Source organism: Oryctolagus cuniculus, chromosome 21, assembly GCF_051225735.1.
Source record: "Oryctolagus cuniculus isolate XC-2025 breed Fujian yellow rabbit chromosome 21, ASM5122573v1, whole genome shotgun sequence".
NCBI lineage: Eukaryota > Metazoa > Chordata > Mammalia > Lagomorpha > Leporidae > Oryctolagus > Oryctolagus cuniculus.
Genome location: NC_142887.1, coordinates 4,529,740 through 4,556,973, shown reverse-complemented (window position 1 = coordinate 4,556,973; position 27,234 = coordinate 4,529,740). Strand labels below are relative to the sequence as shown.

The 27,234-nt window shown below is 55.7% G+C and overlaps 1 protein-coding gene across 1 annotated transcript; it reads left to right on the top strand.

Annotated features, from left to right (window-relative positions):
• The first annotated feature begins 7,145 nt into the window (after positions 1-7,145).
• Positions 7,146-25,569, top strand: ANHX (anomalous homeobox). Its single transcript, XM_008250004.5, has 10 exons — positions 7,146-7,668; positions 9,436-9,706; positions 11,421-11,548; positions 14,957-15,080; positions 15,689-15,881; positions 16,392-16,512; positions 18,412-18,704; positions 22,698-22,842; positions 24,582-24,666; positions 24,947-25,569. Exons 2-10 carry the CDS (start codon positions 9,458-9,460, stop codon positions 25,031-25,033), a joined length of 1,425 nt encoding a protein of 474 aa, XP_008248226.2. The 5' UTR covers positions 7,146-7,668; positions 9,436-9,457; the 3' UTR covers positions 25,034-25,569.
• The last annotated feature ends 1,665 nt before the right edge of the window (positions 25,570-27,234 follow it).

The window sequence follows — 27,234 nt, the reverse complement described above, 5'->3', positions numbered from 1 at the left end:
GCGGGTGCCACAGGTGGCGGCTTTACCCACTATACCACAGTGCCGGCCTCTTGTTAACATTTTTTTACAGAAGCTCATATCTTAGACGACCCATGTTTATATTATGGAAATTCTAAAAATGACAGACTTCCGGCCGGCGCCGCAGCTCACTAGGCTAATCCTCCACCTAGCGGCGCCGGCACACCAGGTTCTAGTCCCGGTCGGGGCGCCGGATTCTGTCCCGGTTGCCCCTCTTCCAGGCCAGCTCTCTGCTGTGGCCAGGGAGTGCAGTGGAGGATGGCCCAGGTGCTTGGGCCCTGCACCCCATGGGAGACCAGGATAAGTACCTGGCTCCTGCCATCGGATCAGCGCGGAGCGCCGGCCTCAGCGCGCCGGCCGCGGCGGCCATTGGAGGGTGAACCAACGGCAAAGGAAGACCTTTCTCTCTGTCTCTCTCACTGTCCACTCTGCCTGTCCAAAAAAAAAAAAAAAAAAGACTTCCATGGGGAGGAAAAATAGTATATGGATGGTCTGTGAATAAATTAAGTAATAGTAGAAAGAGTCACTCCGTAAAGTATCACACGGTTTACTCTAAAAATATGTATTATTGTAATTGGAAAATTTCCCTCAAAAATTTCTTTTAGAAATTATTTTAAGATTTTATTTATTTGAAAGGAGTTAGAGGGAAGGAGAGACAGAGAAAGGTCTTCCGTTCATTGATTCTCCAAATGACTGCAACAGCTGGAGTGGAGCCAATCCGAATCCAGGAGCTTCTTCTGGGTCTCCCACGTAGCTGCAGGGGTCCAAGCACTTGGGCCACTGCACTGCTTTCCCAGGTGGTAGCAGAGAGTTGGAAGAGGAGCAACCCGGACACGAACCAGCACCTATGTGGGATGTCAGCACCACAGGCAGAGGCTTAGCCCACTGTGCCACAGCATAGGCCGCATCGGAAGTATTTTATGGGAAATTCTGTTCCAAATTTCCAGAAAAACATTGGAGAAAAAATTAAATGGTAATAGAGTGTAATTCTGTTTTTTAGTGTGAAAAAAATATGATCAGGGTACCAAGAAATAAGTCCTAAGACAGGGATATTTAGATAGCCTTGTGTGTACTATATTGTGAATTTTATACAGTTTGGCATTCTGTTGTGAGTGCCATAGGTGGAAGGCTAATTAGATAACAAATTATCCTCCCCTAGGGATTTCCATCCTGCATAATAACATTGTTTTTTTTTTTTCCTAACATTTTTAATGCAATTTTATGGCTTATTAAAAGTGATTTAAGTACTAATTACCAACATTTTTGCTATTATTTTCTGTCCTCTGTAAGGGGTCCTGTGACAGCCACCTTGTTTGTTACAGAAATAAACATAGTGCACAGTTCATGTGTTTGTATACCCTGGAATCTGTTCAGCCCTCAGTAGTTAGATTATCTTGGTTTCCATTAAGAGAACTGACCCCCATGGTGTGTCGTCATCACAAGATGTGCTGCCAGGGACTTGGCATGTTCACTGAGGTCAGCCGACAGGTGCTTTGGGCTTTAACTTTTTTTTTTATTTTTTATTTTTTTTTATTTTTGACAGGCAGAGTGGACAGTGAGAGAGAGAGACAGAGAGAGAAAGGTCTTCCTTTGCCGTTGGTTCACCCTCCAATGGCCGCCGCTGCAGCCGGCGCACCGCGCTGATCCGATGGCAGGAGCCAGGAGCCAGGTGCTTTTCCTGGTCTCCCATGGGGTGCAGGGCCCAAGCACCTGGGCCATCCTCCACTGCACTCCCTGGCCACAGCAGAGGGCTGGCCTGGAAGAGGGGCAACCGGGACAGAATCCGGCGCCCCGACCGGGACTAGAACCCGGTGTGCCGGCGCCGCAAGGTGGAGGATTAGCCTATTGAGCCACGGCGCCGGCCCTGGGCTTTAACTTTTTACTGTACTACAAGTACAGAAAAGCAAAGCTTTTTTTCTGTGGTAGCATCTTGATGTGATTATTAGTATTTAGTTCTTTCTGTATAGATTTTCCAAAACCACTGTAGTTATTGTCTTTTTCTTAACCTAGTTCATTTATCTTTTTCTTAACCTAGTTCATTTATTTATTTTTCTTAAGATTTAGTTATTTGATAGACAGAGAGGCAGAGGCAGAGAGAATGATCGTCCATCCATTGGTTCACTCCCCAAATGGCTGCAATGGCAGGAACTGTGCCGATCCAAAGCCATGAGCCAGGAGCAGCTTCTGGGTCTCCCATGCGGGTGCAGGGGCCCAAGGACTTGGGCCATCTTCTGCTTTCCTAGGCCATAGCAAAGAGTTGGATGAGAAGTAAAGCAGCCAGGACTCGAACTAGTGCCCTTATGGGACGCCGGCACAGCTTTATGTGCTGTGCCACAGTGCTTTTAGTTTGAGTTATTTGGTATCCTTTTAGCTCATTCCTTAAATTGTGTTTTTCTACTGCCTACAGCTTAGTAACTTGGGTTGCTTCAGAAAGGGGTGCTAGAGAGTGAGGCGTAGGCAGACGCTTGCCATGATATGTAGATACTTGGAAATGTTTGCCCAGACAGGATGGAGGATTTTCAGGTCTCCTTACTTCATGGCAGGGAGTTGACCCATGATACGACATATAACGGATTGTTAGATCCTATGGCCACCTGAGGCTCAGGAGGTGGGATAGTTGCTACCATTGAAAAAATTGTAGGAGGAATGCTGGACTGCTCAAAGGGGAGCTGCTTTTTGTCTTTTTAATTTGCAAGGCAGAGTGACAGATCTTTCTCGTGCTGGTCCATTCCCCAAGTGGCCAGGGCTAGGCTGGGCAGGATCCAGGAGCTCCATCTAGGTCCACCACATGGGTGCGTGGGCCCAGGAATTTAGGCCGTCCTCTGCTGCCGTCCCAGGCACATTAGCAGAGACATGGATTGGAAGTGGAGCAGCCAGGACTCAAACTGGTACCCATATGGGATGCCGACATCACAGACGGTGGCTTAACCTGCTGCACCACCGTGCCAGCCTCAAGAGAAAGTCTATATTTGGTTTACTGCTACCCAGGATTAGATTTCAGTTTTTTGTATCATCAAATACAAATGCAGCCTTGCCTGGTGGGAGCCAGAAATGTTGGCATAATGACAAGGCTAGCAACCATACTGTCCTTTCCAGAATGCTGCCCAGGGAGGCATTCCCCCAAAGACTAGCTCTTTAATTCTGTGACCCCATGGGAAGGGACCAAAGGATGGGTCCCCAACAGCTACAATACTTTAACATGCAGATGGATGCTTAACAAATCTGAGAGGTTCAGGATCCGGGATCATCAGGATGCCCTCTTGGGGCAAGGACTCCCTCAGGAGAGCCCCCAGGATGAAGGTCATTCCACAGAGGGAGGCGGAGGTTCTTCGGAGGCCAGCCTAGGTGGGCTTTGAGCTGTCTCTGTTAGAATAAATATATATCCCATCCCCTGGCTAATTCCACAGTGAGAGAAGGCGCAAAGATTCCTGGGAATTTCCTGCAAATGGAAATAAGGGGAAACACACCAGAGTTTGAAAGTACATAGGAAGCAAAATGATGAAAAAGATAGTTTTTGAGTATTGACTGTAATCTCAATTCCATAAAGAAAGAAGTCTTATTACCACCCCATGTTTTTTTATTCTTATTATTTATTTATTTGACAGAATTAGAGACAGAAAGGTCTTCCTTCTGCTGGTTCATCCCCCAAATGGCCGCTACAGCTGGAGCTGCGCCGATCTGAAGCCAGGAGCCAGGTGCTTCTTCCTGGTCTCCCATGCGGGTGCAGGAGCCCAACCACTTGAGCCATCCTCCACAGCCTTCCCGGGCCACAGCAGAGAGCTGGACTGGAAGAGGAGCAACCGGGACTAGAACCCGGCGTCCATATGGGATGCTGGCCCCACAGGCGGAGGATTAACCAAGTCAGCCATGGTGCCAGCCATCCATGTTCTTGAAGAGAGAAAAAGAATAGCATCAATGAATTGTGCAAAGTCATACAACTGTTACATAACCAAACTGGGAGTGCTCTAGGTTCCAGGAGAAAGTAGACAATCTAGAAACAGTGGTTAAGTGTGCTTTAGGATGCATTATGTGGTGATGGTTGCATTTCTCATTTCTCATTAGGGAGGAGTGGAGGAAAAGGAGAAGGAGACTACTTAACAATAGGCGTTCGGGCCGCAGCTATGGTGCAGCAGGTTAACGCCCTGGCCTGAAGCGCTGGCATCCCATATGGGCACTGGTTTGAAACCTGGCTGCTCCGCTTTCCATCCAGCTCTCCGCTATGGCCTGGGAAAGCAGGAGACGATGGCCCCAGTCCTTGTAGTTGCAGTCAATTGGGGAGTGATCCATTGGATGGAAGTCAGTCTCTCTCTCTCTCTCTCTCTCTCTCTGCCTCTCCTCTCTGTGTAACTCTGCCTTTCAAATAAAAAAACAAATAGGCATTGGCTAATTATCTTTTAATACTGCCTTGTGATTGAAAGGACTAAAAGTGAAGATTACAATAGTTTTTTTTTAATATTTATTTATTTATTTACTTGAAAATTGGAGTTACACAGAGAGAGAAGGAGAGGCAGAGGCAGAGAGAGAGAGGTCTTCCATCTGCTGGTTCACTCCCCAATTGGCTGCAATGGCCAGAGCTGCACCCATCTGAAGCCAGGAGCCAGGAGCTTCTTCTGGGTCTCCCACATGGGTGTAAGGGACCAAGGGCTTGGGCCATCTTCTGCTTTTCCAGGCCACAGCAGAGAGTTGGATCAGAAGTGGAGCAGCCGGGACTTGAACCAGCGCCCATATTACAGTAGTTTTAAATCGGGTTTTTTCCTGATTAAACAGTGAAGGGCTGAACTTAAGGATGTAGGCTTCTGAGTCAGATGCTGCACAAAGGCCACTAATGGTTGGAGAACCACTAGAAATGTTTTAATTTTTTTGAAGGATTTATTTATTTATTTATTTGAAAGAGTTACACAGAGAGGAGAGAGAGAGAGAGAGGTCTTCCATCTGCTGGTTCACTCCCCAACTGGCCGCAACAGCTGGAGCTGCACCTATCCGAGGCCAGGAGCCAGGAGCCTCCTCTGGGTCTCCCACGCGGGTGCAGGGGCCCAAGGACACTGCTTTCCCAGGCCATAGCAGAGAGCTGGATCGGAACTGGAGCAGCCAGGTCTCTAACTGGCACCCATATGGGATGCTGGCACTGAAGGCGGCGGCTTTTACCTGCTATGCCACAGCGCTGGCCCCTAGAAATGTTTTTAATGTCCTTCAGAGGGAGGTTTGGAGGTTTGAATGAAATCATCTTTGCAGTGAATAGCCTCTTACCTGGGGCACGCTGAGTGTTCATCACATTGCAAACAAAGCAAGCCTATTTTATATGAATTAAGATGGTAAAATTTGGCCGGCGCCGTGGCTCAATAGGCTAATCCTCCACCTTGCGGCGCCGGCACACCGGGTTCTAGTCCCGGTCGGGGCGCCGGATTCTGTCCCGGTTGCCCCTCTTCCAGGCCAGCTCTCTGCTATGGCCAGGGAGTGCAGTGGAGGATGGCCCAGGTGCTTGGGCCCTGCACCCCATGGGAGACCAGGAAAAGCACCTGGATCCTGGCTCCTGCCATCGGATCAGTGCGGTGCGCCGGCTGCAGCGGCGGCCATTGGAGGGTGAACCAACGGCAAAGGAAGACCTTTCTCTCTCTGTCTCTCTCTCTCACTGTCCACTCTGCCTGTCAAAAATTAAAAAAAAAAAAAAAAAAAAGATGGTAAAATTTGTTCATGTAAATTTTAAAAAATATTTATTTATTTGAAAGAGTTACACACAGAAGGAGAAGGGGGCGGGGGAGAGAGGTCTTCTATCCACTGGTTCACTCCCCAGTTGGCTGCAAGGGCTGGAGCTGTGCTGATCCGAAGCCAGGAGTCAAGAGATTCTTCTGAATCTCCCACGTAGGTGCAGGGGCCCAAGATTTGGGCCATCTTCTACTGCTTTCCCAGGCCACAGCAGAGAGCTGGATCGGAACCGGAGCAGCCAGGTCTCTAACCGGCACCCATATGGGATGCCAGCGTTGTAGGCGGCGGCTTTACCTGTTTGTTAGCCACAGCACTGGCCCCTGTTCATATAAATTTAGTATGACAGGTATTTTGGCATTTTAGGATCCATTGAGTTTTTGTTTATTGGTGCTTATGGGAGGAGAGCGATCAGGAATATTCTCATTGACTCTGGTGCTGTGCGCTAGGGGAAGAGGCTGCGACTGTATCCCCAGCAAGGCCCTGCTGTACAGGGGGAGGCTGTGCAAATGGTCTGTTCACGTCGGGGGCCTGGAGCCTCGGTCCGCGCTGCTTCCCCGGCCCTGTTATTTTCCTTTTCTATTCCTTGGAAACAAATTTTATAATACAAAACTGGACAAGTGGCCAGCGCCGTGGCTCAATAGGCTAATCCTCCGCCTTGTGGCGCCAGCACACCGGGTTCTAGTCCCGGTCGGGGCAACGGATTCTGTCCCGGTTGCTCCTCTTCCAGGCCAGCTCTCTGCTGTGGCCTGGGAGTGCAGTGGAGGATGGCCCAAGTACTTGGGCCCTGCACCCCATGGGAGACCAGGAGAAGCACCTGGCTCCTGGCTTCGGATCAGCGCGGTGCGCCGGCCGTGGCGGCCATTGGAGGGTGAACCAACGGCAATGGAAGACCTTTCTCTCTGTCTCTCTCTCTCACTGTTCATTCTGCCTGTCAAAAATAAAGATTAAAAAAAAAAAAACCGGACAAGTGTAATTTTATAGTAACACCAAGGAAATATGGATGGCACACAGCATTTCATCCCTAGCTGCCAAGAATAGCTGTCTGGCGACTGCGACCATCGGCCGAAGCAGTCTTTGTGGTGTGATCTCTGCCACCTGTCCGGAGCCCACCGTGTGCTAGCAAACGTCGCCCCAGGCGCTTGGATCCATTTCCAGACTGTCACTCCAACACATTTAAGTTTTTGTTTAAGGCTTGCATAAGCCATGAAACCAAAGGTTGTATTTTCCAGTTAGACCTTGCCAGCCATTAAAGACGAACTCAAGCTGTTGGTCTCGGTCTCCAGTGCATCCCCAGAGTTCACAAAACCGCTACGCTGCACCGCAGGCCAGGCCACGGGGGCCTTCCCAACCTTCTGACCCTGCACCTGGGAGAACCAAGGGCCTTTCTGTTGTGCACAGAGACCTGGGCGCCCAGGAAGCCGCGAACGCGGACCTGGGGTCGGGGGCCCCTCTGCCCAGTCCCCCGCCCCCGCCCACAGCGTGCAGCCCCTTTCTAGGAGCTCAGGACGTTGTGGGTCCAGGTTCGAAAAGCGCGCGCCTCTCTGGGGTTCTAAAGACGGGGTGTGGGTCTCGGCGCCCCGCGGAGCCACGACCCAGCCAGACCTCTGCTCCGTGGAGCCACAGGGCGCGCGGCATGGGGTCAGGAACGGGTCGCTGCTTCCTCCCGCCCACCCTCCACGGAGAGGGGTTAGCGGCCCGGGCCAGGGGAGCCCCACTGCTTCCGGTGCCGAGGACGCGCGAGGCCAGCGTCTGCCGCGCCTCCGCCCTGGCGCCGCTGGGCGACCCCAGCTCTCCGGGCCTCGCCGGGATTGGCTGCGGCGCGTATACTTTGTAGCGACCGCGCCCTCTGCTCTGCCCGGCGGGCGCCGTCGCGGCGCCTCCGGCCTCACCGAGGTGCACTCGGAGCACATCCGCGGAGAGGAAGCGGGGAGCGGGCGGCCGGTGCAGGTGAGTTGTGGTGGGGGGGAGGGGTGGTGGGGGGAGGGGTGGCTGGGGTGGGGGCCCTGCAGCACTGAGCCTGGGGCGGGCGCCTTGGCCTCCGCCAGAGCCTGGCGCGCAGAAAGTAGTGGCTCAGGACCACGAACTGGGTGTCGCGGCCGTCGGTAGACTCAGAGAAGCCATGCGACCCTGTCTGCCCCACGCCGGGGCCGACTCCCCAGTGTGCAGGCCCCATCTGGCTTGAGCCCACCCCTGGCCACCCTCCTGCCCTTCCCTGAGGCGGGAATCCCAGGTCTTGAGAGGCGCCCCCCCCCCCCCCCCCCGTCCCTGTCCCCATTCCTGGAGCCAAGGTGCCACGAAGGACCGTGGGTCCAGGGGCCGCCAGCCGACTGTGGTTGCGGGGAGCCCGGAGCCGGGACCCGGGAATGCGGCGCCGGGGACCAGGAGGCAGCAGTGCTGCGCGAAGCGCGTCCCTTGGCGGGGGACCCGAGCGGCGACGCAGGGAGGAAGAACCCAGTCCCGGGCCACACCTCGTGCGGGGCTGCGCGCGGGACCGCCTGCAGGCGCGCGGCGAGGCCTTATTGCGCCATGCATAAACCTGCCTTGCGGGAGCTTATTCCGCAGAAACGAGCCCAGTTAAGGCTGTGTCGCCTGAGGAAGCCGAGGCAGGCTGGTTGCGGTTTGCCCTTCTCGGGGGACACTTTGCGGGTGCCGGCTTTGGCTGGGATTCCTGCCGTCTCGGGCAGCGGCTCTGCTGTTAGAAGTGGGCGTGCCGGCGGCTGCGGGTGCACGCAGCACCCAGGGCACCTGCCCCGTGGATCTTGGACAGCAGTGAGAGGATGCAGAACCGCAGTGCCCTCGGGTTGGACGAGAGGGAAGGTTCAGAGAGGGAGGTAGCAGGGGCCAGTGGTGGCCCTCACAGTGCAGGCTCTGCTGGGGACCTCCGCACGCCACCTCAGAGTGCCTGGGTTTGCAGTGCATGGCTCTCTGGGAGGCCGGCAGGTGGCGGCTCCAGTGCTCAGGTCGCTGCCACTCACGTGGGAGACCCAGACTGAGTCAGACCCCCCCAGCCCTGGCTGCTGTGGAAGTTTGGGGAGGGAACCAGCTGGCGGGTTTTTGCTTCCTTTTTGTCTTCCTGCCTCTCCAATACAGTAAGTAAACAATATTTTTTTTTTTTTGACAGGCAGAGTGGACAGTGAGAGAGAGACAGAGAGAAAGGTCTTCCTTTGCCGTTGGTTCACCCTCCAGTGGCCGCCGCAGCTGGTGCGCTGCGGCCGGCGCACCATGCTGATCTGAAGGCAGGAGCCAGGAGCCAGGTGCTTTTCCTGGTCTCCCATGGGGTGCAGGGCCCAAGCACCTGGACCATCCTCCACTGCACTCCCTGGCCACAGTAGAGAGCTGGCCTGGAAGAGGGGCAACCGGGACAGAATCCGGCGCCCCGACCGGGACTAGAACCCGGTGTGCCGGCGCCGCTAGGTGGAGGATTAGCCTAGTGAGCCGCGGCGCCGGCCAGTAAACAATAATTTTTAAAAAGTGAGATGAACTGTGGTAGGCAGCACCCAACACTTGGCACAGTCAACCTCAGTCGTGAGTGGGGGCGTGGGGGGCAGGGGTTAAAAGGAAACTACAGTGTGTGTGATACTCCAGCCTTTCTCAGGTGAGCCCTTAGTAGTCCTCCGTGGCAAGTGACCACGGCCCAAAGGTCATGGTGTCGCCTGCTTCACAGAGGGGTTGAGGCTGTGTTGGCTGCTCTGTGACTGTTGTCCTTGTTGGCAGAGTGGCCCTGACCTGACGAGGGATGCAGAGCTTCCTGACGCTGCTGAGGGAGCACGGGGGTGCCTGCCCGCCCCCAGCAGAGCTGGTCACCCTTACAGGCAGGCTGTGCCGTGACCTCCAGGATGACCTTGCCCAGGTGCAGCCTTTGGTTGCTGCCATTCTGGACAGCCAACTCCGCCTGCACCTCCTGGACAACGCAGATGTGGCCCTGGTGTGTGCCCGTGTCCTGGCCCAGCAGGAGCAGCAGCAGGCAGCCTGCCGGCTTCTAGAGGTAGGAGTGGGCTGTGGGGTCACAGAGAGGTGTGGGGACTCCTCCTGAGCAACCCTCAGCCTCCCCAACATGACTGAAGTGCCCAGGAGTTAGCAAGGAGCTGCTGGCCCAAGGCTCGCACACCAGCCCCTCTGGCGTGCCTGGGAGAGGTATTTTATAAGCTTGGTCCAAGCCATTCTTACTTGACCAAGTTACACATGGTTTGGCAGTCTGAGTTAAAAGTACCCACTTACCACATCTGTATTTGAGTGGTGATCTTGTGGCAAGCATGGTGCCTACTAGTGAATACAGTGAGTGGAGTAAAACTTGAATCTGGCTTTGGAGAGCTGAAATCCTGATCAGATGGTCAGACAGATCCAGGATCTCAGTCCCCAGCCACGGGTCTACAGTGGAGAACTCTGAAAATGAGAAGTGTCTGTGGCTCATCTGGTGGCAACTTGAACCTCCACTCATTTGGCATCAAAATCTGACCTGCATTGCTAGGAAGCTCTCTATGCTCTTCACCCACCTTGATGACTGCTTGCGTCTTTTGCTGCCTGAATAATGCTGTGTTTGTGGAGGGTGCTGACCCAGACTGCCCTGGGAAGCTGCATGGTCCCTAGTGTGTGCCTGGGTTTCGTTCTGAACTCTGGGAAGTGCTAGATTCCAAAGTGCATCTGGCCCAGGGGTTTGAGTTCACCTTCAGGGTCCCCAGTTCCTTCTGATGGTCCTTATCCGCTGTCCCCGCTCCTCAGAGCTATCATGGAGTCTTCCTGCTGTCTCAGTCTGTTATGTGCTTGGCAGCCAGAGTGGCAGATGAAACCTTGGTGTGCACCTGGGCAGCAGCCCACAGAGCCTCCCTGCTGTCCACACCCGGGCGGGGACTCACAGAGCCTCCCTGCTGTCCACACCCGGGCGGGGACTCACAGAGCCTCCCTGCTGTCCACACCCGGGCGGGGACTCACAGAGCCTCCCTGCTGTCCACACCCGGGCGGGGACTCACAGAGCCTCCCTGCTGTCCACACCCGGGCGGGGACTCACAGAGCCTGTCTGCTCGCCAGGCCCCTGTCCACCTGCCCCTCCTCAGCTTCCTGTGAAGCAGTCTTGTTGGCTTCCTTGCTAACCCTGAAACTCCAGAGATTTCTCTGTCTCAGGACCTTTGAATGTGTCATTCCCTCTGCAGGAGGCTGGAGCCTTGCTCTGTGCGGTCGAAGCCCTCTTAACCTTTTGGTTTCTGCTTTACATTTCAGCCACCAGCTAGTGCCCCTTTTATTCTCCTGTTCAGCCCCTCAGTCCTTCTCCTCCTCACCAGGGGTCCACCCCTTTTGCTGTGTGGGCAAAGGAAAACCGCTGGACTTCCCCTTACCTTGTACTCCTTACCTGCAGCTCACTGCTGTGTGCATCTGCTGTCTCTCAGGGGGGTTGAAGAACTCAAAAGTTGGGGTGGGGGAGGGGAAGCTGGCCCATTTGAGTCTAGCCTGCCCAACTGCCACAGCCTGTGAGGTGACCTGGATGGCCCAGGGTCCCACTGCAGGTCGTGGTGGGGATGGAACGCTGGCGGTCTGGCTCAGGTGCTGCTGCTTGGCCACAGCGAGCTTTCTAGTCAGCGGATTCCTGTTCTTCCAGCAGACATGCCTTCCCAAGATCTGGTGGGTTTGGGGTGGCAGACACAGGTTCCCACAGAGCCCCGGGGGTGGCCGGGGGTGGCCAGAGCTCAGCAGGCTCTTCTTGACAGGGTTGCCGTGTGCCAGGAGGCAGCCATGAGCTGGTGCGGCTCTGGAACGACATCCACTACAGTCTGGCCATGCGGAAGCTGGGCGTGGCTGCGCTGACCCCGGTGCAGAAGTTCCGCTGCAGGAAGAGGTACCCGCGGGTTCACCTGTGGTGCGTCCAGGGGCTCCCGAGGGATTAGGTGCATGGTCCAGACGCCGAAGGGGCTGAGGTGAAATGGGCAGGGAGCTAAGGGCAGGAAGTCAGCCAAAGCAGTAACAGGTGCAACGCATTGTGCTCATGGACTTAAAAGTCTTTCTTTTTTAAAGGTTAATTTTTCTTATTTGAAAGGCAGAGTTGGGGCTGGCACTGTGGCGCAGCGGGCTAACCCCCTGGCCTGAAGCACTGGCATCTCATATGGGCGCCGGTTCAAGTCCTGGCTGCTCCACTTCCAATTCAGCTCTCTGCTGTGGCCTGGGAAATCAGTAGAAGATGGCTCAAGTCCTTGGGCCCCCTGCACCCACGTGGGAGACCCGGAAGAAGCTCTTGGCTCCTGGCTTTGGATAGGTGCAGCTCCAGCCATTGCAGCCAACTGGGGAGTGAACCATTGGATGGAAGACCTCTCTCTTTCTCTGCCTCTCCTCTCTTTGTGTAACTCTGACTTTCAAATAAATATATGAATAAAAAAAAAGGGCAGAGTTACAGAGAGGCAGAGAGAGAAGGAGAGGTCTTCCATACGCTGGTTCACTCCCCAAATGGCCACAACAGCCAGAGCTGAGCCGATCAGGAGCCAGGAGCTTCCTCTGGGTCTCCCACATGGGTGTGGGGGCCCAAGGACTTGAGCCATCTTCTACTCTTTCCCAGGGCATAGCAAAGAGCTGGATCAGAAGTGGAGCAGCCGGGACTCCAACTGGCGCCCATATGGGATGCCAGCACTGCAGGCAGTGACTTTACCTGCTTTGCCACAGTGCTGGCCCCTTAAAAGTATCTTGGCCTTGCTGTGTGCCTGTCACTGAGCCACTCTCCCTGTGCCACCTCAGTCAGGTGGGGTTGGAAACACGTGTCCATATGGAGGGTGGGCATCCTGACCCTCTCCTCCTCCTCCTCCTCACACCCCAAACCTGGGCCTGGCTGGACCAGGGAGCCTGTGGGCAAGGACAGTGAACATGCAGGGGCAGGTGGGACTACTGGACACGTGTGCTTCAGGGCCCGAATCCCTACGTCTAGGCTGAGGTGGCACTTTAAAGAGGTATAGGTTTTAGAAGGAGCCATGCAAAGTGCGCATGTGGGCACACGATGGGCAATAAGTATATGTAATTGTCATGGTCACCGTTGTCAGCACCAAATAAATGTTCCTACTAGTGACTGTTAGAATTATTGCCACTGACACCACTGATGGACCAGAGAACTGAGGCGTGGAAAGGTTAAGTCATTGGCCTAAGATTTCACAGGAGAGAGATGCGAGGCCAGGATCCCAGCCAGATGTGGAGACTTCATCACGCATGTGGAGACAGGCAAGGGCCGCTCCCTACAAGCCAAGCAGTGAAAGCTGCTGGAGCCCCAGCGAGTGGCCACCGGAGGAAGACGGGGTGGATTCGTTTTGTACCACAGAGATGTAGCGCATGGTGCTCGCTGCCTGGAAAGGGGCTGTGAGACAAGTCCTTAGGAGGCCAGAAGCTGGCCAGCTTTGGGGTCTCTGGGGCTGCTGACAGCACAGGCGGTTACCTGGGGAGCCGCATGGATGGTGGGATCCTGCCCAGCTGGTCGGGAGGCAGCTCCTGCATGCTGGGCGCTGGGAAGTGCTGGGATACCTCGGCTTTGCATCCTGGAGCTGGCACTGAGATGTGAGCACGGACGACAGACAAGAAAACAAAGTGGATCCCATCATCTGGGGTGAGAGGCGCTGTGCAGAGAGCATGTTCGGAAGGGGGCTCCCTTGTGTTGGGTCTTTGCCCTGGGGAGGGGGCTGTTGCAGACAGTGTCGGCAGACACACCTGTCCTAGCCTTGGAAAAGGATTCTGACCCTGGGGGAGGTGGTGGCCTTGTGAAGTGTTTCTGGCAGAGGGAGCCTCGAGTTCAAAGGCCTGGGCTCAGGAGGCGTCCATGCCCTGGGGGGAAAGGGGTGTTCCTGACCGCTGGAAAATGTGGAAATGGTCTTAGCCTGTGGCCACAGGAAAAAGCGTGGCTGGATTTTCCCACCCTGCCCTAGAGGACCCCCAGGAGGCTGGCGGGTGAGCAGCACAGAGCCCTGGGCTGTGTTCTGACAGGCAGCCATCAGGAGGGGAAGTTCTTGGGGGATCAGGGTGTGGCCCAGGACCCAAACTGTGGCCCGAGAATGTGTAGACGTGTTCACGTGGAGACAGAGCTGGGGGTCTGCTGTCAGGGAGCACCTACTGCTGGAGGTGCAGGAGAGAACACAGCCGAAGCCAGGGCTCTGGGCCTGAACGGGCACCCCCGGGCCAGGGTGCTTTCTCCTTTAAGATGCACGGGGGCTGGGAGGGGGAGGTTTAGAGAGGACTTCCACTTGGGCTGTGTGAGGTGCCAGATGCATTATGGATGCCCACGCAGGCATTTGGAGACAGAGCTTCAGCTGGCAGGCGATCTTTGTTCTTAGTGGGAAAAGCGTGTACACAGCAGTAGGCAGCGTGGTGCGACGGCTGAACACCTCCCTTGTGCAGCTGCGGTGGTGGAGAACCCGTCGTCGCTTGTTATGGTACAGGAAACGCCCTGAGGCCCAGAGAGGGGGGTGTCCCCCCTGGTCCAGGACACACACCTCTAGCTTTGCAGCCTAGAGAAGGGGGTGGCGAGATGAGAGGAAGTCCAGGCGAGAGCAGGGCTGAGGAGTGACCCCTGGTCTTGAGGTGCCGGCTCCGAGCCTTTCCATGGAGTGGAGAGGAGGTGGCCGCAGTGGCGCTAGACCCATCGTGCAAGTGTCGCTGGCGTACGTGGGGTAGCAGCTGCAGGGGAGGCTTGCAGGAGGCTTAGCAGCTCATGAAGTGACTGCCCAGAAGGAGCGGGAGCGTGGAAGCGGAACAAGTTTAGGAGCAGAAGAGGTGGGAGCCTGAGTCAGGCATGGCTGGGCTCCTCCAAAGGAGCTGGCGCCTCCACTCTCCGGGGTCCCTGCGGGTATGGGGTGTGCGGTGGGCCGGCAGGCGGGGGAGGGCACACCTGACAGTCTTGGTGGGGGGGCTGCTGGAGTGGAGAAGGGAGGGGCAGGGGGCGGAGCTACGCAGGGAGCTAGGAGGAGGGCAGAGTGTGCGGCCTCACCCGGACACAGGAAGGGGTGGGGAAAGACTGCGTGGAAATTTCACCCCGGGTGGGGACAGGTCCTGGGAGGTCTGCCGGATGCGTGCGCGGGAGGGGGCCTCCTGGAGGGGACTGCCGGCCGAGCCAGGGCCGGGAGCCTGCTGCCTGTAGGACTGCAGGGCGCACAGAGGTCGCCCCAAGCAGAGGCGGCCCTCGCCCAGGACGGGGCCGCGGGATGCAGACGCCGCGGGCGTCGGGGCCAGGCCCTAAGCGGAGCGCAGATGTGAAGGTCCCGTTTCCCCTGTCCTCGTCCAGGAACCCCCCGCCGCCCTGCCTCTGCCCCGACGGCCTGAAGAGCCGAAACTTCCCCAGCGCGGTCCGCCGGAGGCTCCGGGACTTTGCCTTGGGCGTGAGCAGCCACCCCAGCAAGGCCGAGCGGGTAAGAACCACCTGGCTCCCTCATCGCCCCGGGGGACCGTGGCCAGTTGGGCGCCATGTCCACCGAGGGCACTCCAGGGCCCTGTCAGGCGCCCGGCCTGGGCCGGGAGGATGGAGGGGATGGACGCGCAGGGTCTGGGGCCGCTCGTGGAGCCTGGGGTATCTCCCTCCGCGGTCACCCTGCAGCCCTTGGCACGCTCCTGCCGAGCCTTCCCGGCTCACTGGCCGGCTCTCCACCTCCTGGGGTTCTGAGCTCCGGCCCTTGGGGTTATAACATGGTTTCGGGCTGTGCTCAGGGCTCCTGATGCCACAGACCCAGCCCCTCCGGAGTTCAGGGTGTTCCCAGTCTGCCCTTTGGTCTGCTCAGGGCCCCCTGGGGCGCACAGACCCCTGGCCGGGAGTGGGGCTCAGCCTGGGGTGTCTGCCTTTCGCCGCATGCACGCCCAGCACCAATGGAACAGGTACCGTGTCTGCCACCATCGGAGAGGTCGGGCTGGACTCTGAACCCCCTTTCTTGGTGGACGCTGGACGCGAGCTTTTGGAGTTGGACCCACGTGTGGGCAGCGTGGCCCAGGGGTTGGAGACAAAGCTAATTGTGTTTGGGGGCAGGAGAGTTTGGCTTTGGAGACGAGCCTGACTGCCGAGCAGATCTACAACTGGTTTGCTAATTACCGGCGGCGCCAGAGGACCCTTCAGCAGCGCCTGGAGCCAGCCCAGCAGGTGGCCGCAGGCGATCCCAGTGCAAAGGCGAGGCATCTGGACCTTCAGCCCTCTGGGTTCCTGCGCAGGCCTCAGTGGTCAGGTGGGTGAACCCAGGGCCCCAGCGTCCTTGTGACTGGAGACTGATTTCTGACGCGCTCTCCCACTGGGTCCCTTGTCTGGGGCCTGGCCAGTACAGGGTCACTGTGGTTACAGGTACAGCCTCTGCCCACGTTCAGCACTCACCTTGCGGGCACTAAGATCCTGAAGGCGGAGTCAGTCTGTGCTCAGGATTGGCCTGTAGGTGCCCTACTGCAGGTCCAGGCTACTTCTGTGGCCGGAACCTAGGAGTGCTGCTGGAGACAGGGGCATCTGTGCGGCCAGAGCGGCCACAGGGAAGGGATCAGGCGAGATTCGGGAAATCAGTCAAGCTCCAGGATGTGGAGAAGAGTTCAGAACTGGCCTTGATTCAGACCAAGGACAGAGCAGGAGACGGAACTTCGGGATGCCCCAGTGGCACAGCCTTTCCCGGCCTGCAGGACTGCTCTCACCTGCCGGGAGGGAGGCTGAGACTCGCCGCTCACATCTCCCCTCCCGTCTGGTCTGTTTGCAGCAGTGCATGGGGAGACTGGGCATCAGCAGTGCCCAGAGACCATCCAAAGACCCTGGGAGGCCCTGGCCCTGGTCACGGACATTCCTGGAGACGAGGTGATCTCAAAGCCTCTGGCTGCCAGGTACTGTCACCCCGTGGGCCGTGGGACCATCTCCCCTGTTCAGTCTGCCTCCTCAGCTGAAGACCAGGATGTGGAGTGGGCGTGGCTTTGCTGGGGCTCCAGGTCAGTGACTGCTGATGTTCTGAAGGAAGGGGAAGCCGCCAGCAAGGAGCCCACATCAGGCACAGAATCGGGGCAGCTCCTGACCCAAGTCTTGCGCCCCCAAGCAGGAAGCCTGGCCTGAGCCCATGTGTATTTTTAGAAGGGAGGAGGTTGACTGAGAGGGAAAACATGCAGCTCTACTAAACCCAGCTGTCATTGTGGTTTGTAAATGGGTTGTATTTTGTCTGTTCTGCATTGCACTGTGTTAGCATGTTCCGCTGTGCAGGTGCCCTGTGAGCGCTGTCTGCCCTCTCTGTCCTGCTGTGATGAGGCAGGAACCTGGGTTAGTGTTGCAGGAGTTGAGAGATGGAAGGTGAAGACAAGGTGCAGGCTTTTTTGAACCCGAGATAATAAATTGAATGATGGCCACACAGACCATAAGTATAACCAGTTTATTATATTATTTATTATTATAAAGGAAAGCACACTTTTTAATAAGATTTATTCATTTGAAGGAGAGAGAGAGATTAATTTTCCATCTACTGGCTCATTCCCCAAATGACCACTGTCGCTCCCCGTCTTCGTGGAGGAACGACACTAAGCCCTGCCTAGGCTTCATATCCGAGTCACGGCACCATTATGTCGCTCCCCCTCTTCGTGGAGGAACGACACAGGACCCTGCGCTGTTCTTTCGTCTGCTCGGCCCTCCCCGGGTTTGCTGCTGGTTCTTCCCGGGTTGGCTACCGTCCCTTCCACCTCCGTGGAAGGGCAGTTCCCCCTGGCCACATTCCCCACTTCCGCAGGGGAGCGGCACACCGCCGGCCGGCTCTCTCGGGGGCTGCACAGGTGTTCCCCTTAGATGTTCCTGGTGCATGCCGTCTCTCTCCTCCTTTATAGTCCTCCTCCGCCAATCCCAACTCTGCTACCCACACGCCGAGTACGCTGCTCTCCTCCAATCAGGAGCAAGTCCTACAGTTTATTGGTTGAACTGGAGGCAGCTGTGTAGAAGCTGTTTTTCTCCTCTCCCAGCGCCATATTGTGGGGGAGCAGATGCATAGAATAAGTCTTAATTCCAGTAACTTAGTCTAAGTCCGGGTTGCTCCCCACAACCACAGTGGTGAGAATTGGGCCAGGCCAAAGCCAGGGAAGCAGGAGCTCCATCCAGGGTCCCAAGCACTTGGGCCATCCTCCACTTCCTTTCCAGTGCATCAGCAGGGAGCTGGATTAGAAGTGGAGCAGTCGGGACTGGGACCATTGTTCCAGTCTGGGATGCTAAGAGTTACCGGCCACAGCTTAACCCGCTGCACCACAACACCAGCCCTGAGAAAGTGCACCTCTGAGAGAGTAGATGTAAAATAAAATAGTGCTGTTGTTGAGGGCAGGGAAGGGGCTTACCAAAGCCTACGTGACACGGTGAGCATTCCTGGGATATTAATGTTTTTTTAAATCGACTTCTGCCTCATAGTCCTTTAAAAATCAACCATCATGTATTCATCCAAGGATTAGGCTCTTGCTAATCATTTTAGTGCTGCAACACTTGATTGAAGCTCACTGTAAATAAACTAATGCACATCATGTTTGTTCTGGATTAAGTGTGTCTAGAACCCAGGTCTGTGAGAACCCAGCCCTTGCTGTGGCAGCCACAGGGGAATCGTGGAGGCACGGTGATTGGTGCTGTGCTGGGTCCCACAGCCTCATGATTGAGTCAAGACAGGAGCCTGCAGTCTTGACCTTGGCTACAGTCTCCTCCCAAACCCCACTGCCCTTCCCTGAGGGAGCCTCTGTCCACCAGGGGACAGTGTTTGCTGTGTCTTCCAGGTCTCTGCAGGGTGGTGAGATGCACCAGGAAGAGCCTGGCTGTGATCCTGTCTCCATCCCCACCATCTCCCCTGGCTCTGGTCTCTGCCCTCTGCCTACTGACAGCAACATGGTGGAGCCCTCTCTGGCTGCCCCCGATTCGTGGCTGATGTCCCTAGCGCTGACGTCCTCCAGGGAAGTTTCGTTCCAGACTGGACAGCTGGTCCCAGGATACAGGCAGGACTTTGGGATGCACCCTACAGATGCTGCTCTGGCTGTGTCCGTCACTGCCCTCAGCGATCCCAGCCCTGCAGGTGGGTCTACTTTGAGCAGACTGTGAGTTCCTACAGCTGGTGCTGCAACTACTGGGGTCTCGTTTGAGGGGATGGAAAGTCAGTGGGTAGAGCCATGATTTTCTGCTGGAATCTGTGGTGCAGCCAGAGCAGAGACTTCCTACAGACCTCCTAGACTGTTCATTTTCTGAAAAAAGTGTGCACAAGACTGAGAAACAGTAACGCTTCCAGAGTGGAAATGAACTGATTGCCACTCTGCACTGCCCACTTCAGCCCACCTGCCTTCCCCGGGGGGCACCTGACGCTGCTTAGCCTCCCCTTCCACCCTCAGCCTGTGATACAAGTATTGTTGGTTTAGTCTCTTAGTTACGTTGTAGCTGTCGACACCTGTAAAGAGTATCTGCGCTGTGGCTCACTTGGCTAATCCTCTGCCTGTGGCGCCGGCACACTGGGTTCTAGTCCTGGTTGGGGAGCCAGATTCTATCCCGGTTGCCCCTCTTCCAGTCCAGCTCTCTGCTGTGGCCCGGGAAGGCAGTGGAGGATGGCCCAAGTGCTTGGGCCCTGCACCCCGTGGGAGACCAGGAGGAGGCTCCTGGCTTCGGATCGGCCCAGTGAGCCGGCCGTAGCGGCCATTTGGGGGGTGAACCAATGGAAAAGGAAGACCTTTCTGTCTCTCTGCCTGTCAAAAAGAAAAAAGAATATCTACTTAGATGCCTATTTTTTTTGTTGGACGCAACAGAATTTTGCGAGTTCCTACCTTGTGAGTCACTATGCATTTACCTGCATTTCCTAATATTCCATGGGTACTTCTCAGTTTGAAGAGTATTGATTTGAAAGGCAGAGTGAAAGAGAGCTTCCACCCATTGTTTCACTCCCCAGATGGCCACAACAACCCGGTCTGGTAAGGCCAAGAACTAGGAACTCCATCCAAGTCTCCCACAGGAGTGGCGGCCGTATTTCAGTGCCTTTCCAGGTGCGTCAGTAGGAAGCCGAATCAGCAGCAGGGCAGTCAGAGCTCAGACCGGCGCTCCAGTGAGGGTGCCAGCAGGAGCCACAGGTTGCGGTTTAACCTACTGAGCCGCAGCACTGGCCCAGCTTCCTGTCTTCTTGAAGTTACTAATTGCCTTCGTGTTTTCCACATCATCTGCTTTTGTGACGGGGATGCTGTGTTTCAAGCATCCCACTTGAAAACTTACTGCTGGAGCCTTCCTTTTTCCTGTCCCTGGTCAGCTGACTTCTCTCCACAGGGCGGGGTCATCCCCAGAGCTCCCTGGTTGCTCCAGTACCTCCTAAGCTGCAAGACTGTCTGTTTTTTTTTTTTTTTTTTTTTAAAGATTCGTTTATTAGGCCGGTGCCACGGCTCACTAGACTAATCCTCCGGCTTGCGGTGCCGGCACACTGGGTTCTAGTCCCAGTCGGGGCGCCGGATTCTGTCCCGGTTGCCCCTCTTCCAGGCCAGCTCTCTGCTGTGGCCAGGGAGTGCAGTGGAGGATGGCCCAAGTGCTTGGGCCCTGCACCCCATGGGAGACCAGGAGAAGCACCTGGCTCCTGGCTTCGGATCAGCGTGGTGCGCTGGCTGCAGCGCGCCGGCCGCGGCGGCCATTGGAGGGTGAACCAATGGCAAAGGAAGACCTTTCTCTCTGTCTCTCTCTCTCACTGTCCACTCTGCCTATCAAAAAAATAAATAAATAAAAAAATTCGTTTATTATCTATTTAAAAGAGTTACAGACAGAGAGAGAGGGAGACAAAGAGATCTTCTGTCTACTGGCTCACTCCCCAAATGTTTACAGTGGCTAGGGCTGGGCTGAGCTGAAGCCTGGAGCTTCATCCAGGTCTCTCACATGGGTGCAGGGGCCCAAGCACTTGGGCTTTCCCAGAGCATTTGCAGGGAGCTGGATTGGAAACGGAGCAGCTATGACTCAACCTTTACCCACTACTCCACAACACCTGTCCCCAAGCTGCAGGTTTTGTTTTTTTTTTTTTTTTCTCAGCTCCCTTGTTAACTTTATAAGAATGGTTGCCTTCAGGAGACATTTTCTGAGTCCTTGCTTGTTCTAAAAATGCCTATAATATGCCTTCACAATTTATTAACAATTTGGTTAATAAATAATTGGTTAATAAATAATTCTGAGGTGAAATACTTTGTATTCTCAGAAATTTGAAGGTGTTATGTCAGTTTTTTGCGGCATTCAGTGTTTTCCAATCAGATATTATTCTGCAGGTAACTGATTTTTTCTCTTTTAGAACTCTTACGTTCTTTTTTTCCCTGCTGTTCTGAAACTTCGCACTGATGGCCCCAGGTGTGGGTCTTTGTAGCTCTTCTTGCTGTGTAGCCTTTTAGCTTAAAGAAAAAGGTCAGGGCCAGCACTGTGGTGCAGTGGCCCCAGCCTGCAGCACTGACATCCCATATGGGTGCTGGTTCGTGTCCTGGCTGCTCCACTTCTTATCCCTCTCTCTGCTATGACCTGGGAAAGCAGTGGAAGATGGCCCAAGTCCTTGGGCCCCTGTGCCCTCATGGGAGACCCAGAAAATGCTCCTGGCTCCTGGCTTCGGATCAGCTCAGCTCTGTCCATTGCGGCCATCTGAGGAGTGAACTATCGGATGGAAGACCTCTCTCTCTCTCTCTCGCTCTCGCTCTCTCTCTCTGACTCTACTGCTCTCTGTAACTCTGTATTTCAAATAAATAAAAAAATACTTTTTTTAAAAAAAGTTCTTCTTAAGCTCTGGACATTTTCAGTAATATTCTCTGCCCCACGCTCCAGTCCCTGTCAGGCGCCGGTTGCTGTGTGACTACACTTGCATCCTGATTGCAGAACTCTGGCTGCTGTGTTGGTGACTTCTCAGTTCTCTGTCTCTTAGAGAAGACGTGACCCATCCCTCCACCATGCCTGAGCTGGAGTGTCCAGATCAGTGCTCAGACTTTTCTCCTCTACCCAGAGTTTCCTTACAGCCTGGCATGGAAGAGCAAATATCAGGAAGCGGGAGCAGGTCTTACTGCAGCTGGTCTGGGCGGCCCCGGGCACACAGCCACCTTGGTGAAGGTGGTTGCTGTGAACAGGAGGGAGGACAAAGGCAGCCGCCTCAGCAGGCCTGGTGTTCTCTGTCTTAAGCTGGGCCACCTCCAAGCCGCCTGATAGACTCACAGCAGAAAGGACTCTGTTTTCTCAGGCCTCTTGTCTCCTACATGGGTGTCTACCCTCAACTGACCAATCCATCATAGCCATCGTGTGTGTGTGTGTGTGTGTGTGTGTGTTTTTTAAAAAGATTTATTTATTTGAGAGGCAGAATTACAGAGACACAGAGAGAGAGAGAGAGGTCTTCTTTCTGCTGGTTCACTCCCCAGCAGTTATGATGGAGCCAAAGCCAGGAGCCAGGAGCTCCACCCAAGTCTCCCACGTGGGTGCAGGGGCCCAAGCACTTGGCCATCATCTGCTTTCCCAGGTGCGCTGGCAGGGAGCTCGATCAGAAGTGGGGCAGCTGGGGCATAAACCGGTGCTCACGTGGTGTGGTGGCATCGCAGCAGCAGCTTAGCCGCTGTTCCACGACACCAGCCCCTTTCATAGCTGTCTTGAAAAATGAAAGATACTGTGAGGTCGTCTCTGAAACATTTTAAGTAGCGGAGAAGCCAGGAGAGGGCAAGGTTGTGACAGCCCCACACCTTGGGGAAACCTCACTGAGACCTCAGGAAGGGCTGAGGGCTGAGCGCTTCATGAACCAGTGTGAGAGGAGACAGTGGACAGGAACCCTGAGCAGACCCCGGTGCTCGGAGATCTGGGACGAGAGAGCAAAATGTGCAGCCAGCAGAGCTCAGCTGTGTTTTGCTCTCCTGAAGGCTAACGAGACTGTTAAGATCATGGCTGTCATGGTCGCTTCCTTGGGGAAGCTGAGGCTGGGGGACAGTGGCCTGACTGCTGCAGCACAGCTGCGTCTTGCTGCCTACTTCAAGGTCGTGGTGGTCCTCCGTGTGGGCTGTACTCCCACTACCAGTGTGGTGTGGAACTTGTTTACTTGCAGGATTTGCTGAGCCATCCAGTGGTCATCTCCAGAGTGTGTACCTGGAGGAGGGCCCAGGCCCAGGCAGTGGCCGGGCAATGCAGGTGGGCGGTTTCCTGGTGACACAGTCCCTGCTGCAGACTCCTGAATTCAGCCTCCCCCAGAGGTAAGCTCCACAGAGTCCCGGGTTGAGACGATGCTTTCGGTGTGTAGAGGGGTAGAGCCTGGCCTGTAGGTGCACTGCCTGAGACTGTGCCAGTGGAGCCCTCTCCTACAGTGCCCCCAGCCCGCGTCTAGCAAAAACGGTCCTTCGGAAAACAGCACTGAGAACATCCGAGCAGGTGTGGACACTCTGAAATGTGCGCAGTGCTCTTGGCTCACCCCTTCCCTGAGTCCCAGCAGCCTCCTTCTGTTGTTTCCTTTTCCCTAAGCAAAGACTGTTGGTTTCCAAGCAGGCTCAAGATCCCGATTTCATTTTCTAAATTATCATTTTAAAGGGACCTGGCGACGGGGGGTGGGGAGGAAGAGGGTGGCGTGTTGGACAGTCCAGGTGGGAATTTGCTGTTGGTGGCATCAGTGCTGTAGCCTGATGGGAATGCAGAGAGGAAGGTGCCAGGACCAGGACAGGGGCCAGGAGACACAGATGGGAAGAATGGAGGATTGTGACAGGGATCTGGGGTCCTCTGGCGGAGGGAGCACTGCCGCCCACCCCATTCCAGGGGATGTCAGCCACCAGGACAGGTCCTCAGGGGACAGGCTCTCTGTACTCTCAGAGACAAAGGCCAGGTTAGCTCACAACAGGCGACCAGTGGACTCACTTTCCTGTTCACGACTGGGAGCTGAGATGTGGCACATGTTGCCACCGCCGCATGTTCCTCTTGGCTCCTGTCTGCTGCATGGCCATTGTGACCCTTCCTCCTGCTCCTCTGACCTCTTGCTCCTTCCTGATCGCCCTTGCTCTCATCTGAGGACCTGCACTCCACCGAGATGTGCTTGGCACCTGTGTAGACGCAACGACACAGTTTTCCCGGTGTGACCTCCGTGTCCACCACAAAGCCACAGCACTGATGAGGACCTGAACTCTTGCCTTTCCCGTGCTGTCCCCGGACCACAGGTCTGTTTCCTTCAGTGAAGAGTAGGCTTGTTTTGAAGACTTTGGGTAAATACAAACATACAGACACACAGCTTTCTCACTTATTTGGGTTTGGCCTGGCTCACTGAATGTAACTACTTTGAGATTTACCCTGTTGTCCGGGGCACCAACAGTCCACCCCTTTCTGCTGCTGAGCCCTGCGCCATGGCACGGGTGAGCCTGTTTCTGGATCGATTTTCCTGCTCTGAACAGACCTGTGCCAGTTACTCTGTGTTGGCTTTTATTTCTCCAGGAGTTCCTGGGTCTGTGATGGCTGGGTCCCGTGCTAGGCGTGTGCTGTCACACGTGGGAGTGCCAGTTCATCCCCTGCTCAGCTCACGTGGTTAGGAACCTGTTGTCCTGCACGGCTGTGCCGGTTGCTTGCCCAGATCACCCCGTAGGCGTGTGTTGCGTATTTAAGAACCTCTGACCGTTGTGCCGGGTGACTGCGTCTGTCCCTTCCTGCCCTTCGTCCTGCTCTCCTCTTGTCTCCTTCACGTCCCAGGCCTGCTCCTGGTCACCTGCTCTTGTGCTCCCCGGCTCCGTCTGCAGGAGCCTGTTTGACACCCCTTGTGACCCTCGGAGCGACCCTGTTTGATGGGATTCACGTTCTCTCAACACTCCACAGACAAGAGGGCCAGTGGGAAGAGTGTCAGTTTGTGATCAGTATATCCAACACCTAGGAGAGCTCTTGAAGGGGAGAAAGCACAGCTGGGTAGATTTTCTCACCTGTGCCCTGGAGACAGAACCTTTCCTTACACTGCCTGTTCCAGCCCTCCAGAGCTGCTGCCGGCCTCGTCCACCTCCCTCAACCCTGGGTCTGCCATGGAGCTGAGTCAGCACCTGCCCTCTAGCCAGGTGAGGCCATCTTTCGAGTACCTGGTGTTAGCTTCTGAACTCTGGATCTGCATCTCATGGCTAACAAGAGCTCAGCTAGGGCTGTTGGTGGGAATGACCAGTGGGCAAAGATGACTCGTGGCTGGTAGTGGACCAGGAGCTGGGGTGTGGCATGGCCATGGGGCGGGTTCCCTCTGGAGTTCATCCTGTGGCTCTGCACAGTGTCAGGGTTTCCAGGAGGGAAGCACGTGCTAGAGTCTGTCAGAGGCAGTCTCACTGTGAACTCTGTTGGTTTTTCCAGGTGCAGTGGTCCGGTGGCCAGGCTTCCTGCGATGCCTTCTGGGGAGCCAGGATGCTCCTGGAATTCTCAGGAGGCAGCCTGGGCTGAGCTGTCCCTTGGGAGCCAGGCCAGCGCCCCAGGAGGACTCGGTGTGGGTTGTCTGGCTGCTCAAGACCCCCAGCTGCCGAGCTTTGTGTTGGATAGAGTTCTCAGGTCCCCAGAGGTCCCTGAGTGGCTCTGCTGAGAAGCGCTGAGAGCCGCTTAGCCACAGCCATGTTGGGACAGTTTAGTTGGCAACTCCCTGTGTTGTGGAATGCACCTGAGAAATGTTGTGTGTGCAGCCGGCAGAGGCAGATCTGTTCCACTCAGGCAGGGACGGATCAGAGTCGAGGTCCCCCTGAGTTTCAGAGAGAGGAGGGTGGTCCACGGCTGCTGCCTGCACAAGGCCACACTTCCCTGTGCAGCCACTTTCTGCGGGAGGCCTGGGAGGTGAGCGTGCTGACCTTTCTGCTGGTGGGCTTCTCCTTGAGTGCTGAGACAGACATGGTTGGCATTGCCCTGCTGGGCACAGTAGAGTGGTTTTCCCTTCGGGTTGTATTGCATTGTGTTTGTTTAACAAATGTTGTGTTCAACCAAATTAAAGTTTAATCTTTTGAACTGCCCGTTTTCACCAAAACTGCATCCTGACAGGCGTGTGTGTAGAGGTGTAGCAATTAACACCAGCCTTTCGGTACCTGGCTGACATTCCATGGTGGGATCCCATTACCTGATGTCTCGTTATCTGACTGATGGACGTGTGGGTCGCTTCCAGCGTCTCTTACAAGGAGCATTAGGGTGGGTATCTCCTCCCCTGCCCTTTGCTCCTTGTGTGCTTACTGCCTCAGTGAATTCCTGGAAGCTGAATTTCCGAGTGAGTCTTGGGAACCCCTGGTGTGGACTGTGCGTCCTGGGAGCATCTGTTGACTGGGCCTGTGCTCCTCTGCCCGTGTGCCCATATCAGAGGGGAGCTGTGTTTGGGCTGGGCTGAGATTTAGACCCTGGCCTTACTCTCAGAAGGACTCAAGCTGATCTGTGAGAAAGTCGAGGCCCAGAGCCCTCCCTGTGAGTCCGTGTGTGTGAGAATGAGGAGCCACAGCTGGGAGCCCCAAGGCTAGAGGGTCAGGAAGCAGGAACAACTTGACTGAGATTGGAGAAGGCCGTGTGGGCCATGGGAGAAGGAGTGGAGCAGCAAAGACAAGAACAGGAGCCTTGGGGTGTTCCGCCCAGAAGCCATCACATTGCTCCCCTGTGACCCAGCGTGACCTGGCCGTCCTCAGGCCTGCAGGAGATTCTGCCGCAGTGGGGGGTGGGGGGCAGCCATTTGCTGCCTGTTGCGGGAGTGCCAGGCCCCCACGAGTCCCATGAGGCTGGGTCCCCTGAGCTGAGCAGCACCAGTGGCTACTCTGCTTTGGAGAATGACAAGAGTTGGGGGGGGGGGTGTTCTCTGAGCCCATTCTGGCCTGAGTGAGAGCAAGGAGGTGCCTCTCTGGTAGGTGGTCTCAGGCAAGACCCTGGCAGCCCAGCTGCATTAGGACCTCCAGGGCATTTTGCCCCCTCCTCCCGATCCTGCTATGGGTTCTGTCCTCAAGGCTCTTGAGCCCTGACTCCACTGCCTGTGTTGTGTCCGTTTTCGGGACAATGGACTGAAGTCTCAGGCTGGTCCTTGGCTGGGGCCAGACCTCCCAAGAAAGGCACCTGTGCGGTGTGAGACGGCACCCCTGCTCAGCTCACCAAGTCTCTGCCCTCTCTTCTTTCTGGCTTTGTTCCTAGCCTTTCTGAGAGGAGGGTTGTGGGGTCCTCAGCCTGTTCTGCCCACACCTTGGGGACACAAGTGAGACGCCCTGACTGGGTGCAGCCTGGCGCCTTTGTGAGCACCTTTTCCGCTGAGACTACAAAGGGTACCTGGCTGTTCCGAACCGGATGTCTGAGAGGAGGCCGGAGCAGGTTTCTGGGTGGGTGTGACCCTTCTGGGGCTTTCTGGGCTCCAGGAGCAGCGTGATGGTGACCAGCTCAGTGACCAGCTGCAGGAAGGCTGACCCCCATCCCTGTGTCCTCATCCTCCTGTTGGACCCAGGAGGGAGAGAGCTACAGGGGCTTGCGTTTGTTTCCTGTGTTGACCGGCACAGTATCACAGTCTGGGTGGTTCAGAGCAACAGATTGGTCATCTCCCAGCTCTGCGACCCAGCGCCTGGGAGCAAGTTGTTCCCAGAGCTGTACTCCCCCTGCCAGTGCGGCCTCTGGTAGTTCCTCTGCCTGTGAGAGCAGAGCTC